The 16637-nt window shown below is 39.3% G+C and overlaps 1 protein-coding gene across 2 annotated transcripts in view; it reads left to right on the plus strand.

Annotated features, from left to right (window-relative positions):
• Nucleotides 1-16637, plus strand: part of KIAA0319 (KIAA0319 ortholog) — a 43126-nt gene that overhangs the window by 22085 nt on the left and 4404 nt on the right. For both annotated transcript variants that reach the window (XM_053962408.1, XM_053962400.1), the window contains 11 exons: nt 1096-1324; nt 3706-3829; nt 5198-5330; nt 6269-6417; nt 8227-8378; nt 9423-9561; nt 10764-10923; nt 12180-12322; nt 13274-13396; nt 14336-14426; nt 15927-16018. In XM_053962408.1, the coding sequence (XP_053818383.1) occupies nt 1096-1324; nt 3706-3829; nt 5198-5330; nt 6269-6417; nt 8227-8378; nt 9423-9561; nt 10764-10923; nt 12180-12322; nt 13274-13396; nt 14336-14426; nt 15927-16018 (1535 nt within the window). The remainder of the gene's footprint in view (nt 1-1095; nt 1325-3705; nt 3830-5197; nt 5331-6268; nt 6418-8226; nt 8379-9422; nt 9562-10763; nt 10924-12179; nt 12323-13273; nt 13397-14335; nt 14427-15926; nt 16019-16637) is intronic.

The raw sequence follows: 16637 nt of genomic DNA on the forward strand, positions 1-16637 counted from the left end.
ACCAAGAGACATTCTGTTCTTTGTTACAGCATTTGCCTTGCTACTGGTTTCCTCCATTTATGCATTGCTGAAGCTGGGGGCTGCCCAGATGGTGAAAGCAATGTTTGTGGTTCAAGGTGCTTTAGTAAAAATCAGTCCTTTCTCTGAACTGTTTAACTTAAAGCCCAGTCTATACAGAGGCAGACTTCCCACTGACCCACCTTGGGTTCTTTGCCTGTCAGTGGGTTGCCTATCAGTCAATATATTTAGGTATCAGCAGATTGTTGAAGCCAGCATATTTATACATTAACTGTGGTGCTTTGCATAAGTTCCACTAAAAGTTTTACAGCTTCTACTTTTTAATTCTGTATTTTTTACTGGAATTGTTCCATATCGGACAGTAGTAGAAATGAGTGTTAAGTTTTTTCCATGTTAAAAAGGGAAGAGTCTGGCTTACAAGCAATGCTTCTAAGTGTGTTCCAAACCCTAGGGAATTAAGAAGTCAGTTGTTGCATCTCTGAACCTTTGAGGGAGGCTGACTTACCTGAACAGTAGAGCAGTGTGTTGAAGATTACAAGAAATTAGCTGGTAAAAAAATCCAGTGCCCTTGATATACATGGATGTGCACCCATTGAAAAATGTATGTGTTCCCTAATGTCTGAGGTAATGAGCACCAGTTTTGTTCCTGCTCAGGTTCCCTTCCATGTGGTCAGCAGTATGCAGTTTTCATAACAAAGGTGGATTACAGATTAGTTGGTCACATCCAGAGTAGTTTTAGATGTTTCACTATAGGTGGTGAATAAAATCCTTGGTTTTTACTGAGTACATTTCTAAAAGAGTTTGTAGTGAATGGTGAAGTTGCCATTGACAGCAGGTAAAGGGATTCAGAATATCTAGGCTTTTTTTTGTTAAAGTTTGAAAGTTGTTTTTGTAAAGTTTTCTGAATTTCTTTCCTGCCTTAGTTGAGGGATATGTGTGTCTGAAGCAGAAGTTCATATCATATAATCAGTGGCTTTCGTTTGGGTGGTCTTTGAAAAAGTGCCAGAAAAAGATTAATACTTCAATTTAGAAGTTGGCAGAAGTTCATCTTAACAGATACTGTTTTTCCTGTTGTAGACTCACAGTGGTTGATTCAGATGGAGCAGCCAACTCCACCATTGCATCTCTGACTGTCAACAAGCCAGTGGATTATCCACCTATTGCTAATGCAGGACCGAATCAGGCAGTCACTTTGCCGCAGAACTTCATCACACTGAATGGAAACCAGAGCAGTGATGACCATGAAATTGTCAGTTATGAGTGGTCACTTAGTCCCAAAAGCAAAGGCAAGGTTGTAGCAATGCAGGTATGTGTCTTTCTCCTTTCACAGGATTGAAAAGCTCTTTTATCTTTGCCTTGAGCAAAGACATGAGCAAACACATACCTAACTGCTCAGAAGCACTGAAGTACCTAGAGTGATGTTATTCCTTTTTTGTTTTTCTTTCACATGTATTCAGCTCTTATTTTAGATACTACTTTTAATTCCTTTTTTTTTTTTTTTTTTTTTTTTTTTAATTCTTTGGGGCCAAACAAACTTACTTGTTCCCTGGTGGTTTGGAAAGACTTCAAGACTTCAAGATGACTGTCCTTGAATCCTAGAAGCTGTTTCACAGACTCCCATCTTTTGAGGCTCTGGGCAGACTGAAATCTGGTTATAGGAGAATGTGGAGAGAGAGTTTTCTTGAAACACTTTTTCCTGGAGAGAGTAGAATTCAAATAGAAACTTAATTTTCTGAGTGAAAGATGACAAGACCTTTTGGCAGTGTTTATGCAGCCATGCTCTGTGGTGGATTTTTATGCTCACTAAAACATGGGTTTCCAGTGAGGGCTTACAGAATTTATTCTCTATTTATTCTCTTATTTTCATGACTGTTTTTGTTATTGTTGTTTTTTTTTTTTTTAACCTGAGAAGTTAATAAATATTTTCATTGGACTTGCATTCACTAAGTTGGAGATTCTTACAGCTCTGTAGGCAGTTGAGATGATTAATGTAATGACTCCAGCTGAAACTCAGGAGCCATTTTTTATGAGACTTGATTTCTGCCATGTTGGCAAATGCTTTAGACCTTCAGAACTGAAAAGAGATCACTGTAGATATATTTAGGAAATAAGTAATATTATTAATGCAAGACTACACTGTAGAGGAAATTAAAAATTATGGAAAGACTTACAGCATAATGACTTTTTTCTGATCATTCACCAAGACAGAAACTTTCCAGAAGCACCTAAGCAAACTGAAGTTGTAGTTTTTGAGAGCTGTTCAATCTTAAAGCAACCTTTCTGAAGGAAGGGAATCACTGCTCAAGATATCCAGTGTATTCACTGGGTATTTAATGTGGAAATGCGAATATGTTACAGTTTCTTTTCAACAGACTAGTAATCTTTTTCATGTGCCTGAAGCTGAGGATCATAGAATCATAGAATGGTTTGGGTTGGAAGGAACATTGAAGATCACTTTGTTCCAACACCTTGCCATGGGCAGGGATGTCGCTCACTAGACCAGATTGTTCAGGGCGTCATCCAACTAAAACAGTTCCAGTGATGGAGTATCCACAGCTTCTCTGGGCAACCTGTGCTGGTGCTTCACCACCTTCTAAGTAAATATTTTCTTCTAATATCTAATGTAAGCCTGCCCTCTTTCACTTGGAAACTATTCCCTCTTGTCTTGTCACTATCTGCCCATATAAAAAGTTCCTCTCTCTCCTTTTATAAGCCCCCTTTAGGTACTGGAAGACTGCAGTGAGGTCTCTCCAGAGCCTTCTTTTCTCCAGGCTGAACAATCCCAACTTTCTCAGCCTTTTTTTGGAGGGGTGCTCTAGCCCTCTGACCCATCTTCATGGCCCTTCTTTTGACCACTCCAGAGGATTCTGGTCTGTGGTATATTCTATGATATCCACTGTTAGAGTGCAATGTAACAAGTACCTGTGTCATCCACACATCAAAGCCTGTGCTGGTTAGTTAATAGTTTCTCAAGTCTCTTATTGTCATCTCTATCCAAAAAAAAAAAAAAAAAGAAATGATAATGCAAACCTATTTGCATTATCATTTCGTATTCCTCATATGAGATGCCACAAATGTTCATTTTATTAGCAAAAGGACCTATGGTTGGGCCCAGTCATTTTATGACTTCTATAGGTATCAGCAAATGCTGCTGGAAGAGTAAATTCAGGACAGAATTGTCTTGTTTAATATGGGGTTTTTTTTTTCCATAACCCTATTTGTCTGGGTTCAAGTCAAGCTTGGTTTTGCATTGAACAGTTTTTGTAAGTACTAAAGAATGTCATGATGTTTGTTTTTAAAATATCCCTAATGAAATGGAATAAGCTGTAGGAATTTTCATCAGTGTTTAATTTCCTAATTGAGAATGGTAGTCTTCCATGTGTTTCACAATTATTGTTGTGGAGATGTGGTGTATGCAGTGGTTATACCAACAAAAGAAAGTAGGATTTATTGCATATAGATATTTCTGTGAGTTGGTAGGAACAGTTGCAATAGTGAACACATTACCTCTGTCTGTGTGCCAAATTTTAAACCTCCTCTTTATCTGCAAGGTGCATAAACTCCTTGCTCAAACACTATTTATTACTTTAAGCATTTCTTTTTCCTTACATTTGCTCTGTAAGACCTTTCATTACCCACAACCCTTTCTGTTTTATCTCATGCTCTGTCCTTGCCGATGCTGCGAAGGGAGTGCGGACACCGTACCTGCAGCTCTCCGCAATGCAGGAAGGAGATTACACGTTCCAGCTGACTGTGACAGACTCTGTGCGGCAGCGCTCCACGGCCGAGGTGACACTGATCGTGCAGCCTGGTAGGTCAGTGCAGGCACGTCTGAGTCCCTCAGGGCTGACCCAGCCTGGTGCCTTAGTGCCACTCTCCGACACCTCCTCTCCCCACATTGTACCACTGATATGGCAGACCCAATGCCTGGTATCCCTGGATCAGGGACTTGTCCCCCTCCATTTTCTGTCAAAGCAGGCAGTTAGGTGCTGAATCAAACAAAATCCAGATGGTGATCCTGAGGGTCACACCAGCTTGGTTATGTAAGGCAACAGAGATCTGTTTGAATATGCTTCTAAAACCCAAATTGTAGCTCTTGAGTTTAATGTTCTACAGAGTCTGTTTTGAAAGCTGTTCAGCGTATCAATGAGTGCTTTGTTTTCTTATTGTTTTGCAATTCTCCTGCAAGAGTCCTTGTGTGATTTGAATTTACTTAAACAAATTGCATTGTGTTTCCTAGGAAAAAGTGTCAACCAAGGACTTTTCAAAAGCTGCATCTTTCACATGTTTATTTAGGTTTGGGAGCCAAATGATGAATAAGCTCAAATGATCTAGGCCTCGTGATTTTTTTATGCCTTTTTTTTCACAGTATGTTTGCCTTTTACATCCACACTAGCCTTTCTGCCCCTGTGCGTGTCTCACATTCTACCACAGGGAAATGTTTTATCTTCCTGTTGCCACTTAATACACATCTTTTGCAGATGATCCCTTCTGGAGCAACTTTACAGCAGTCATTCACTTCAGAAACAAGAACATGAATTGGTAGTGTAGTGTGTGGTGGTGCCTTTTAGGACCCTTTATAGTTTGGAGTTAGAAAGATGCTATTGCTGAAGTCAGGCTCAAGGGTAAATACCCAGGAAAATGGTAGCATTGCCAGTTTTACCATGTCACAAAAGCACAGGCTGTAAACAGAGTAACTGGTTATGTTTCTGCACTAAATTCTCAAAGGCTGTGAATTGGCATTAAATCAGTGGCCTTGAGCAGCAGACAGAATGGGTCAGTATCTTTTCTGAGGGCAAAGAATCATATTCATGTAGGAGGTTTTAAAGAAGATGGACTGGTGGAACCAGGAGAATACCCCACCACTCATGTTTTATGACATTTCATATAATGCATTGAGCATGCAGCAAGATTTTTTGGGAGTGTGACTGTGCCTTTAGATAGGACTATGAAAAAGGGAAATACTTGCAGTGGGATTTGGGATCCCACTTGCTATGGGATTTGGCTTGCTGTAGAGCTGACCTCTCTCACCTGCTGGCTTGCGCATGTCATACTTGTGGTTTGTACCTTTTGAGCCAATATATCAAAATTTTATTAAAATACCCTGTGTAAAATCTGTTTGGCAAGCCTTGCCAGTGACTACCTAGAAAATGTCATACACTAAATACTAATTTTGCAGAAAATAACAGTCCTCCAGTAGCAGTGTCTGGCCCTGACAAGGAATTGACCTTCCCAGTAGAAAGTACTACACTGGATGGAAGCAAAAGCCAAGATGACCAAGGCATTGTCTTCTATCATTGGGAAAATATCAGGTATCCAAAGATTTCACTAATGATCAGTAAAATCGAGAAAAAAATGAATGTGATTGAGTCTAGAGCCTCTTGTCCAATCATGTTGAATGATGAATTGTGAATTATGTTTGAAAATTGCTTTCAGGACAATCCCACTTGGGTAGTAATAGCATAAGAAATAGCAAATTTAACTTGAACTTGAAAAGCTCAGGCAGTCTCTGCCTGTGTTTTGCAATGTTTAATTTTGAGGCCTACTTTTATAAATAAATAATATATAATAAAATTAAGAAAAAATGTCAGGGACTTCTGTGTCTCCTGTTAAAAAGCAAGTTGCAGGCTTGGGTTGCGTCCTGCAGTATACAAAATTTTTCCAATTTTTGCTTAGAACTAGGGTTTCTCAGACGCTTGTTTACTGAACAGTAAAGTATCAGTCACTTTGTCTTGAACTTCCAGTAATGGGTGACTAAATCACTCATGAATGATGATGGAAAATATTTTATAAAAGCTTATAATTGTGTGTTTATGTGCAAACCTAACTGTTCCTTAATAAAAGGGCAAGGTATTTTAGCTCATGCAGCTGTCGTACCTGGTACAGGAAGAGGTCTGCTGGCAGCCTGTACAGATTGTGAGTGGCTCTTAGAGCAATATAATTTGCATGGAATAGCTATTAGTTATAGTTCACTTTTCATGCTCTCATGAAATAGAACTGTGGTGAGGTTGCAATTCTGGGGGGTTTTTCTACCCTTCTGATAGGTAGGGATGTGTGCCTGGGTGCTTTGAATATCTTCAAAAAAGGCATTAATAAATTCTCTAAACTGAACTCATGTAGTTCTTTAGCCATCAGTGCTTACAGCGGTAGTAGAATTATAACACATAAAATCAAAAGGCCTGAGCAATGCTGCTGAACTCACAGTTTGGCTGGCTGGGCACAATTATTTTTGTGAGATGTTTTGTTTCAGTGGGCCAAGCTCTGTACAGATGGAAGACACTGACAAGGCAATAGCAACTGTGACTGGTCTCCAGGTTGGTACCTATCACTTCAGGCTGACTGTGAAAGACCAGCAGGGCTTGAGCAGTGCATCTGTGCTCTCCATTACTGTGAAGGAAGGTAAGCCTGGCTGCTGCTTCTTAGGGCATAGTGGGCAACTGGACACTTCATTCAGTTGCTGATGGAATGTGAAGGAAAGCAGAACAGAAAGGTGTAACATATTTGTTGTTATATTTCAAATGTGTTTAAGAAAATTGTTCTTTTGTAGTAAAGTAGTATTGTGAGTGACTGGCAGAATTAATTTCCTTTGATGCAAGCTGTTTCAATGTTCAGTATATGCAAAATTAGTTGTAATAAACATGCTCCAAAATAGTATTTTTGACAATTGTATGTCTACATCATTAAGAAGATATGTTTTTATTTTATCTTTGAAATTAAGCTTTGAGCAGAAAAGCAGTTTTACTGTGTATTTTAAAGTACCATCCAAGACATGATGTCTCAGTGAACCAAGTTCCACTTAAAAATTTAGTATTAAAAGACCTGAGTTTTTTTTTGTTTTTTTTTTTTGGTGGTGTGTTGTTGTGGTGGGTTTTCATTTGGGTTGTTGGGTTTTTTTTGGTTTTTTTTTTAATTATGCAGAGAAACAGTTGCTGTAGTGTGGGGTATTTGTTTTGGGTTTGGAGGGACCTTGAAAATCATCTTGTTCCAAACCTCCTGCCATAGTCTGGGACACCTTCCACTAGACCAGGTATCTCAAAGCCCCATCCAGTCTGACCTTGGACACTTCCAGGGATATGTTGACTTCAGCAAGCCCAGGATGCTTTCTGGCTTTCTGGCTTTCTGGACTGCAAGTGCACATTGCTGGGTCATGCTGAGCTTCTTGTCAGTCAACATCCCAAGTCCTTCTCTTCAAGGCTTAGAGGCATTATGCTGACTACTCCCAATCCAGTCTCTGCCCAACTTGTACTTGGGATTGCCGTGACCCGTGTGCATCTTGGAGAAGAAGTTGGGCTTTGTTTTACTCATGTGCATCATTGCTTGAACTGTTTCAGAGTTTCAGTTAGTATTCAGTTAGAAGTATGTGGCAACAGCTCTGCCCAAATTTGTCCATGGTCTTGTTTGTGCTGTGAAGTGTAGCCACATTAAGTTCTGTCTACAGTCGCAAGTTTGATATTAAAAATACACAGTTTTCCTATAACCTAGTCAACTGGTTTTACTTGGAAGAGACACAACCCTATGCTGTTAACAGCCAATGCCCTTGATATCTGCCCAGGATTTAATTATTTATGTCCAACTATTTGTGTACAGTGAGGTATTTCACTCAGTCCCACAGCTTCCTTGAGCGCTGGCTTACTCGTTGTGCTCTGAAAAAATCAGTGATGTCTAGTTTCTGGAAAGAGAACATGTTCATCTTTCTTTAGCTTTTTTTTCACCATATGGCCAATGCATGCCTTAGTTTCACTGTTAGTGGTGAGCAAAAAATATTTGGGAATTAGACTTACTCTTCAGTTTCCTGTTTGCATGTTGCCTAAATGCAGGCATTTTGAAGATACAAGATCTTGCACAAGCTTCTATTGGGTAATAAGTGATTTTCCAGTGAAAAGGTCCCAGCATGGTGATGTCATGCTGGGCTGTGTTCCTAAGTAGGCAGAAAATCTTTTTGCTTAACTGAGAAGATCTGATGCTTAAGTTATTGTGAGACTATAAATAGAATATCCCACAATGCTTTTTGAGAAAGATCTTTCTCCTCAACTGCAATATGCTCAGAGCCAGATTTTGTATATGCACTCATCCTTTCCCTGTAGCTTTGACATGAGGTTCTGTTGTTATTGTCTGTAATCATCAGGTAAAGAATTGCAGTGTGGGTGTATTGGCAATGGTATGTCACATGTTTTGAAATAAATCCTTCTCCACTATTTTTATGGCTAGAAAACAACAGTCCACCCCGGGCACATGCTGGTGGAAAGCATGTTCTAGTGCTTCCAAACAACTCTGTTACCTTGGACGGCTCAGGGTCTGCTGATGACCAGGGGATTGTGTCATATTTGTGGATTCGGGATGGTCAAAGCCCAGCAGCTGGGGTAAATTTCTTGAAGGTTATAATGTAATTTGGCTTTTGTTTTGCATGTAACTGCAGCAGGGAGAGCAGGTATGACCCATAAGATGCTGTCAAGTGTGGTGCCTGTTTCTGGTTTGTCTCCCCTGCTCTCAGTAATGCTGTGGTTCAAGAGGCTGGTGATATTTTCAGTACAGCTAGAGAATATAGCAACTAAAGACTGCAGCAATACAGAGTGATTGGTCAGAGTATGAAGCTAATGTGTTTGAGAGAAAAAAAATATCTGAAATCCAGATATTCCAAAGGAGGAAAGTCTGAGAGCAAGTACCAATAAAGATTAAGGAATCCTGCCTGGTAGCATATGAGGCAAATTTTAAGGAAAAATGGTGTTTGGCATTACATATGTAGGCACCTTCCCTGGCTGATGATTAGCCTGGGGCATTAGGGCAGGGGATTCTGCTCTCAGAGTGGGGTGGACAGCAGAAATACCTGAGGATAAACTTGTGCGTCAGCTAATAAAACTGGGATAATGTTTTTCCCTATTTGAAAAAAGTGTTGTGGACGGATCTTTAGATCTTTGGTCTTGGGAAGATAGTTGTACGTCAGCAAGTACTGGGAGAGGAGAAAAAGCAAAGTCATAAAAAAACTTCTAGAAACAATTCACATGAGGTTGCAAGAACTGTAGAGATTTAGCTTAAATATAGCTGGCAGAGTTGATAGTTGAAAATGCATGAACTCCAAGGAGAAGAAATAGGAGTTAAGAAAGCAGAACTAAGGGTACCAGAATAAAACTGAGAAATAATAATGTAACCTTTCTTGGATTTTCAAGATGAGTTCTTCAGATTGTCAGCTGTTCTCTCTTTGGTTATTTTTAATGAAAATATCCATAGTGTGCAGACATCCTCATTAGCTGTCGCTTCCAAATTTCATTACTCTGCTATAAACTGTAAGTAGGTCAAAAGTCAAAGCAAGAACACAGAGCATCGTACCAGATAGCTGACTTGATAATGAAACCTGCAAATGAAGTCTTTCTCTGAGGGTGTAACTATTCTGGACCTTATTTTTGCAGGATGTGATCCATGGCTCAGACCACGAGGCAGTACTGCAGCTAACTAATCTCGTGGAAGGAACCTATATTTTCCACTTGAAAGTGACGGATGCTAAGGGAGACTCAGATGTTGATTCAGCAACTGTTGAAGTGCGGCCTGGTATGACAATTAAAAGGTCATCGACATGTTGTGAATACCACATCTTTGTTCTCCTCTTCACTTATTTATTCAGATGTTGATGAGAATCTCTCTAGCTAAAACACAGAGCAAACAGGTCTCTCTCTTTCTACCTTCTTCCTGTTTTTTGACTAGGCCCAAGTGTGTTAAAAGGTGACATCAGGATTCTTAACTACTACAGTCACCATAGTTGGAACCATAAATAAATAAAAATTATACTTACTAGTTAATATTTTCATTAGGCTTTTGTTGCTTCTCATTCATTATAGGGTTTTTGTTTCTTTTTCTGGTTGTTAATTAGTTTGGCCAATAGGAAGAGATGGGAGATGACCATTAAATTTAAGTACAAATGCTGCTGTTTGATGTTTGAAAGTGTGGCTTTGATTATTTTTCTTCTTTTTTCCTGAAAGACCAAAAAATCCTCAAAGAGTTTCAGGGGGTTGTAAATGCAGGTGAAATAACTAAATGATGAAGATTGAAGTCTCAGGAAAAGAGTCTGAAATCTTGGGTCTGTCAGAGATACCTTGTTTATCTGGCTCCTGGGCAATGATTTTATTTTTGTTCCTCAGTTTACTGTTGAATGTAGTCATAGTAATTGGATTATGATTCTCATGGGATATCTGTGAAGTTTGTTTTGTTTGGAAGGCACTCTAGAAGTTCAAGCACCATATAAAAGAAAACTCAGTTTGTAAGGGTAGCCAGGGTAAATGTACCTGATATTTCTCAGATTTACCATCCTCATTTAGACTTGTTCACTGTATTCATGCTACAATATGAGTCCATCTTTGGCTCCTTTGTCCTGGGTGGTAGTCTGTAGTAGATTACTAGCAGGGAACTTGGTAATTGGGCTCATCTAGTGCTTACCTCTGACTTTAAGATGGCAGCATTTAGGAGAGCAGAAGTTGCTCTTCTGCATGGAAATGTGTAAATGCTGAAAGTGCACCCTGAAGTACTTTATTTCTTTTGATAAGATGGGTTAGTATCTTAGGACCCACCAGGTTTGTTTCATAGAGAATGTGACAAAATAAACTGAGTACTTCTCTAAGAACACAAAAGAGTTGGCTTGTCAGTGATATGAGTCTTATGCAGAAAACTATAGTAATAATAAATACTTTCAAGTACTGCATGTTGGTACTGAAATACTTGCCAGGCTCTGAGGGAATAGCATGTTCTTCTTCTGTCAGATCCCAAAAGGAGTGGTCTGGTGGAGCTGATCCTGCAGGTTGGAGTGGGACAGCTAAGTGAGCAGCAGAAGGACACCCTGGTGAGACAGTTGGCTGTACTGCTGAATGTTTTGGATTCAGATGTCAAAGTTCAGAAGATACAAGCCTACTCAGATATAAGGTACAAAGGTGTCCTGTTGTGCCAGAAAGACTTGTGATTTACTTTGCCTCTCTCACAGCTCATAATTAGTTGCAAAATAATCTTTCCTAAGATGACAAAAAATGCTATACTTCTCAACAGAATATACTTTAAAAGGTGAATTTCTTCTGTGGTAGAAACTTGATGAAGTAAACTCTGTAGATGCTCAGAACTGACGTGTTTTGTTTAAAAAAAAATCCCATTTCTTCTGTACAGATTTTTTTCTTTTTCCTTTAAAGAAAGTGCTTGCATATATATTTCAGTGTCTTTGTTCCATAGAGTGCTGCTATTTTTTCCAAATGTTGTATGGAGCAAGATAAACAGACTTTCTCACAGTGAAGCATGTATTGTATTTCAAAATAAGGTTCCAGCTTTATTTAATCAAACCTATTTTATTTCCCTTTTTCCTACTACTTGTCCATGGTTTTGATATTCTTAATATTTTATAAACATTTTCCCAGGTAACTGGTGATGAAAATCCTTTTTTTGCACAGGATACTCCACAGTGGATTCTCTTAAATGTGATATTTTACTGTGAAGAAGAAATACTCCCTCTGCTTGATGTAGAATGCTAGAGATGGCTGTGTGTACCCTGAGAAACCTCTCAGGATGATTGGTAGAACCTGTTTACATGAGTTATCTTTAAATTACTTCTTGTCAACCACTTTGTAATTTAAAACCCATTTTCCACAGTGTGGAAAGTCTACCATTTATAAGTAAGATATTTTTAATCACAGCTTTTCAAATTAAAATGTTCCCTGAAGTGTCTGATACAGGGTGACTTAAAAGTTGTGGATGACAGGGCAGGAGGGCTTCCACATGAAGTTCTCTGGATCCCTTGCTTCTGAGCTTTTTCTCCTATTAAATTCAGTTTCATAAAGTTACTGAAATTGCTTCAGAGTGTTTTGTGACAGGCTTTATATGACAGTGGATAAAGCAAATGTATACATACTTCTTAAAGCAAAAGTCGGGAAGACCAAGGAGGGAATTATATTTGCTGTTATCCGCCTCTGTCTTCTGTGAAACTGAGAATCCTGAAAACTGCTGATGCTCCCAGCTCAGAATGAAGATCAGTTGACTGCTCCACAGACAGAGTTCCCTAATCTTTATCAGTGGTGACATTGGCTTTCCAGAAGCAAAAAAAGACTAAACACTATGTGACTTTATACTTGATTGCTGAAGTGGTCCACAAAAGTGGTCTGTGACAGCAGTCCTGATCTTAGCTGTTCTTTCTGCAGCACTGCAGTTGTGTTCTACGTGCAGAATGGGCATCCTTCCACGGTGATCAAGGCGTCAGATGTCTCACGGACTCTGCATCTGCAGCTTTTGAAACAGAAGGCTGACTTCTTGCTTTTTAAAGTCCTGCGAGTTGACACGGCTGGTATGTTTTGGATTGTGCTTGCCCATCTCAGAACTTTGCAGACATTTGCCTAACACAGCACCTGGAAACACTGCATGAAGTCTTTCTGTCTGCCATCTGCTGTTTGGGCTTGGTGGGTGTAGCTTTACAAAAGATGATGTTGAGGGCAATACTTAAAATGCTTCATGATTTGTGGTCGGTAGACTGGTGCCAGTCACTCTTAAAAGACATCATCTGTATCAGCAGGCAAAAGCACATCTTAATCTGATCTGCATCAGGAAGGCCTGTGGAATGAGGATAAGGATAGCTTGCATACTACCTTTTCTTAGAAGATGTGCAAAACTTTATATAGCCACAAAGTAAATATGTTTCATGTCTCTGCTTCCTTCAGAGCTTTTAGTGTTCAGTAAATAGGCTTGCAATCTAACTTGTTCTTGTCTGCCTGTATCGGGCAAAATGGGTGATAGCTGTGTTATCACCTAGTTTTCTAATCTTTGTGTTATACACAGGCCACTGGGGTTTCTTATAATGAGCTCTTTATTTTGCCCAAAATGATGCTTGAACTTCTAAGCTTATTTTAAGCTTCACTAATAATGCCAACCCTTTATGATCCTTAGGTATTACAGACATGACTTCTCCATAATTTAAAATCAGGACACAACCATTCAAGTACAAATATAGTAAGCAAGCTCTGGTGATAAAATAGTCACTGATTGTGTAGTAAATTTTGTCTTTATTTACTGGTTGAGAAGATTGTTGTTCTATTATAAATATACTCCAATTACATTCTTTCTCCACACAGCCAGCAGTCTGCTAAACTGTAGATCTATTTGACACATAACCCCAGAGGAAAGGGAGTTTTGAAACATATTATGAGCCAGATGCTTTGCCACCAATCTAGTCTAACAATAAGAGGATGTATGACAAGTTGTCAATTTACACAACGGATCCTTTGTTTGCTTCTGTTCTTAGCCTGTCTTTTGAAATGCTCTGGACATGGGCACTGTGACCCCATAACAAAGCGCTGCATTTGCTACCAGCTGTGGATGGAAAACTTGATTCACCGTTATCTAAATGATGGGGAGAGTAATTGTGGTGAGTTTGGGTGTTGTCATGCGAGACTGTTCATTATTTGTTCTCAGAATGGGGAATACTTAAGATGTGGATGCTGAGGGGAGACTAAAACAGTCTGTGTTTTCCAGCTCAACAATACCTTTCTATAGAAAGATATTTGAATAATTTCTTGAAATGATGTCTTGACAGTAGTAGCCTAAATTTTGAAGAGAATCACTATTTGATGAAAAAAATGTGAAAACTTGGCCATGGGAGGGAGATTTTGCAATGATTTGGGGCCGGTTGGAGGGTTTGTTGAATAACATGGGCATTGCAAAGCTTTTGAGTAGGACTGTTGCAAAGCTGGAAAAGAGGCGGCAATTTCAATTTCTCTGAGTGGGCGGTTGATGCTTCTGTGCCAGAAATATGATCTGATCTAAGCAAAATAAAAAAACATCAGTGTTCTGGACTGATCAATACTGACCTTTAGAACCTGATAACACTGACAACTGTGAGTATACACATGTTGGAGTTCAAATGATTGCATATCTCTCTGTATCCTTTCCCATTTACCTAGATTTATAAATATAAATGTCCAGGTAGAAGGATCTACCTGTAATCAGCTCCTCTTTTGAAGCACTACTAAAGTGCCAGACTCAGAGAACATCTGTTTATTTCAGTTAGGGAATGATAACTGAGGTAGTAAACATGACCCTTTGCAGGACTGTCAGTTCCCACATAGACTTCAGATATCTTGGGATGGTAAAAGGTATTTGAGAGGAAGAAAATTTTCTAATGTGCACTTCTAATCTAAAAGCATAAAGATTTTTAGGAATTCATCTAAGAATATGATGGTGCTGAGTTTTCCTACATTCCTGTTGCCACTCCCCATTCCTCAGGATTGCTTATTTTAATAGAGTTGTATTAGAAGTTATTCTATTCATATGACCTTACAAAGCACTGTTGTGTTTCTTTTTTCAGAGTGGAGTATACTCTATGTGACTGTATCTGTTTTTATTTTGATTGTGGTCATGGTAGGGCTTGCCTGGTTCTGTATCTGCTGCTGTAAAAGGTACATGATTTGTGTTTCTTTTTGATGGGGTATACACAAAAATTGCACACAACTGGCACTTTCTAGTCCAGTCCATAGCACTAAACCACTGAGCTGATTTTGGACATGTGAGGAGCTTCCTGTAGCTGTTTCTGTAGACACACACTTCTTTTGAAAAAAAGGAGTATCCATTTGTGTGTCTGTGCTCTTCTGCATTATGAAAACCAAATAGTGAATGTTGCAGTATCCTTCATATTAAGTGATAATTAATATTAAAATCCTGAGAGTATACTGGAGATCTTCAGTGTCCTACTGTGTCCTCCAGGTACTTCATGCTAAAAAAAACAAAAGGCACGCCCTGAAGGTCACTAATGTAGGAATGTTCTAGGCCATGGGAAAGGATCTGCTCCCAATCTAGTTTATTCTTTGGAGAAGAAGGGTGGGTGACCAGGCTACATGTCACTTACAGGCAAGGAGAACTCTAGTGATCTCAGTCATGCAGACTTGTTGCTTTCTCTTTCCCTTAAACAGGAGCATTCATACTACTGAATGTTGTTTCCCTCCCTCCAGTCTTTCCTAGTGAGCTGATAAGAAATTCTCTTTCAAGTGACAAGCCTCTGCAAGTTCTGTCACTAGAGCAAGTGTTTTTGCTGCAGCTCAAACAGCTCAGCAAATAGATAGCTTGTTCAGGTGTTAGCAAAAATAAAATGCCATCAAAATCTTTCTGGATTTTCATATTTTTCTAGGGTGTCTTTGCAGTATGTAAAGGATATGTAGGAGTTGATACTAATTTTATTTTTATGGTTGAAGGAACAGTGCTGTTAATAGAAAACTTTAAATGGTAAAGTGTGTCCCATTCCACTCCCACAGTGTGGGGTGGAGCCTCACAGGCTTGTGTGTATTGGATGATTATTTGAGGGATTTTTTATAAGTTCAGCTACTTCTGTCCTTTGTCCTCATATGGCTTGTGCCTGAGAGTGAGGGCTGGTTGATGCAGATCCATGTGAAAAAGAGGAGGGAGGGAATTAACAGCGCAGAAGAGATTCCCTCTGCCTTGTGGAAGCTACATGAAAAAGACAGTGTAGACTCAAGATTTGGCTGAAGATTTGGAGTTTTTAAAACCTTGAGTTGCCAGGTGAATTCTACAGAAGATCATGAGGGGAGGCCAAGGCTGGCTGTTGCTGTAATGCTGGCTGAGCAGTAAAGTAGCTTCTCCACTGTGAACTGTGGGGGCACATGAATATTCATCTACTGTGTTTGTAGTTACTATGCTGAAATTGAACAAACGGTGGCTTAGGAGAGCAAATCAATCTGGCTTGTTTTCTATATCAGTGAAATTTAACTATACTGTCCTGTCCATATTATATAACTGTCTTATTCAGATATAAACTAGCCTAAAGTGGAGGTGAGAAAGTACAATGACATTCTGTATATTGGGGTCTGTACAGAAAAAGGAAGGGGAGGGGCAGATTTATGTGTGTCCATGAGAATTAAATGTCTTTTTGGTTACTATCTTTTTAGCAGGAAGAGGACAAAGATAAGAAAGAAAACAAAATATACCATCCTAGATAACATAGATGAACAGGAGAGAATGGAGCTACGGCCCAAATATGGTACGTGCTATATGGCAGCCTGGGAGCTCACCTACCGAGCATGCAGCCAATGTGACTGAATTGATACCTGTAGACAGGAGGAGCCCAGAAGCAGGCCTACAAGTTTGGGAATGGGAGAGATAAATAGTGAAGTGGTTGGGAGAGAATCAGTTAACTTATTTAATAAAGCCTTGGGCTCAACCTCTGCTCTGAGCTTCTGAGTTTATCTAAATTTAGAACATTCAATTGCCCCACAGATTTTCTCCATGTAAGCCTTCCTCTTCTGCACATGCTTTAATTTGGAGCTGGTTTTGTGGCTGCACAGCAGTTCCCTCCTGACCTATCAGTGCCTTGCTAGACATCAGTAGATTTCAGCTGCTGTTTTTATATCTTATAATTTACCTGACTTTCAGTTTTTAGCAGGGGAAATGTTGGAATCCAAGGAAACAAAATCATAGTGAGAAATTGCTGTCCTAGAAAGACAGAGAGATGTTTCTGTAGAAAGCATGACCTTTCATTGCCACTTATGTTAATAAGGTCATTGAGTGGACAGACTGGTTCCAGATTGAAGATATTAAAAAATGCATTGGGTATGTACTAAGATAATCTAGTTGTTTGACTACATTTACATTTAAATAAT

The sequence above is a fragment of the Vidua chalybeata genome, chromosome 1 (assembly GCF_026979565.1).
Source record: "Vidua chalybeata isolate OUT-0048 chromosome 1, bVidCha1 merged haplotype, whole genome shotgun sequence".
NCBI lineage: Eukaryota > Metazoa > Chordata > Aves > Passeriformes > Viduidae > Vidua > Vidua chalybeata.